Source organism: Rhinolophus hipposideros (assembly GCF_964194185.1).
Source record: "Rhinolophus hipposideros genome assembly, chromosome: 20".
NCBI lineage: Eukaryota > Metazoa > Chordata > Mammalia > Chiroptera > Rhinolophidae > Rhinolophus > Rhinolophus hipposideros.
This window is the reverse complement of record NC_138066.1, coordinates 21,967,703-21,969,223: the sequence shown is the minus strand read 5'-3', so window position 1 is coordinate 21,969,223 and position 1,521 is coordinate 21,967,703. Positions and strand designations below refer to the sequence as shown.

At 44.3% G+C, this 1,521-nt stretch overlaps 1 protein-coding gene across 1 annotated transcript; it reads right to left on the bottom strand.

The window, feature by feature from the left end:
- Positions 1-670: 670 nt before the first annotated feature.
- Positions 671-1,099, bottom strand: LOC308489175 (large ribosomal subunit protein eL32-like; the record flags this gene model as incomplete). Its single annotated transcript, XM_081029966.1, has 1 exon — positions 671-1,099. The coding sequence occupies exon 1, from the start codon at positions 1,076-1,078 to the stop codon at positions 671-673; it is 408 nt and encodes a 135-aa protein (XP_080886092.1). The 5' UTR covers positions 1,079-1,099.
- Positions 1,100-1,521: the final 422 nt, after the last annotated feature.

Sequence of the window (1,521 nt, the reverse complement as noted above, 5' to 3'; positions counted from 1 at the left end):
TGCCCATGTGAATGAGATGGTGGTGAAAAGTGAGGCAAACTGTTGAGTCAGCAGATCCCAAGGACCTGGACGATGGACCTCATCTCACCCTCATACTCTTCTCTCTAGGCACATACTCTTCTGTCCGTTGCTCTAATGCACCAAGCCCATTCCCTTTGCCCTGGCTGTTCCCTCTACTTGGGACACACTTTTCCCTGATCTGTGCAAGTCCGGTTCCTTCTCAACAAGCAGGTTCCAGCTGAAATGACACTCTCTCCGAATGCGCTCCCCTGACTAGCGTATTAAACAACTTCCACTCAACCCTTAGGCTCTCTCTATTACATCTCCCTCGTTTATCTCCTTCCTAACTTTTAACTCCATCTCCTCCTGCCTTATTTGTCAGTCTCCCCCACTAGAATTTGAGCACCTGAAGAGCAGGGGCCTTGCCTTTCTTATCTGTCTCTCCATCCCCAGGGCCTAGAAAGTGCCTGGCATACAGTGAAAGCTCAATAAACATCTATTGAATGAACGAACAGCAACCGCAAGGAAGGTCTCGATATGGCCATGTAAGGAAGACTTCACTCATGTAGATCGTTTACCTTACGTATGCCTTTCAGTCACCATGTCTAACTTTTTTTTTTTTTGGAAGAATTTTATGGTTTTATTAAAACACAGTTTGCACACAAGCTGTCTATTCATTTTCTTCACTGCGCAGCCGGGCATTGGGATTGGTGACTCTGATGGCCAGCTGGGCTGCTCTTTCCACAATGGCTTTGCGGTTCTTTGAGGAGACATTGTGAACAATTTCAGCACAGTAAGATTTGTTGCACATCAGCAGCACTTCAAGCTCCTTGACGTTGTGGACCAGGAACTTCCGAAAGCCACTGGGCAGCATGTGCTTTGTTTTCTTGTTACTCCCATAACCAATGTTGGGCAGCAAGATCTGGCCCTTGAATCTTCTGCGCACCCTGTTGTCAATGCCTCTGGGTTTCTGCCAGTTACGCTTAATTTTGACATATCGGTCTGACTGGTGCCGGATAAACTTCTTGGTCCTCTTTTTGACGATTTTGGGCTTCACGAGTGGTCTAAGGGCAGCCATGATACCGAGCAGAAGATGAACGCCACCTCACCATGTCTAACTTTAAAAGCTTAATTACATTACTCAAATGGTCCCATAGCTCGTAAGTGGTAGATTTCAGAACGAAAACCAAGTTCCTACTCTTTCCCTTAGAACAGGGGTTTAATTTTTTTCTCTTCAGTAGAACATTTTCTTTGCAAGCTAACTTACCTGGAACCCCGTTATATAAAACTGATAAAAACACAGGTGCTTAAATCAAAACCACAACGAGATACCACCTCATACCCATTAAATAGTTACTACCAAATACTAAACAAAAACAGATGTAGAGAAATTGGAACTCTTGTGCGCTGTTCCTGGGAATGTAAAATGGTACAGCTGCTGTGGAAAACACTATGACAGTTCCGCAAAAAATTTAAAACAGATTACCATATGATCCAGCAATCCCACTTCTGAGTATATGT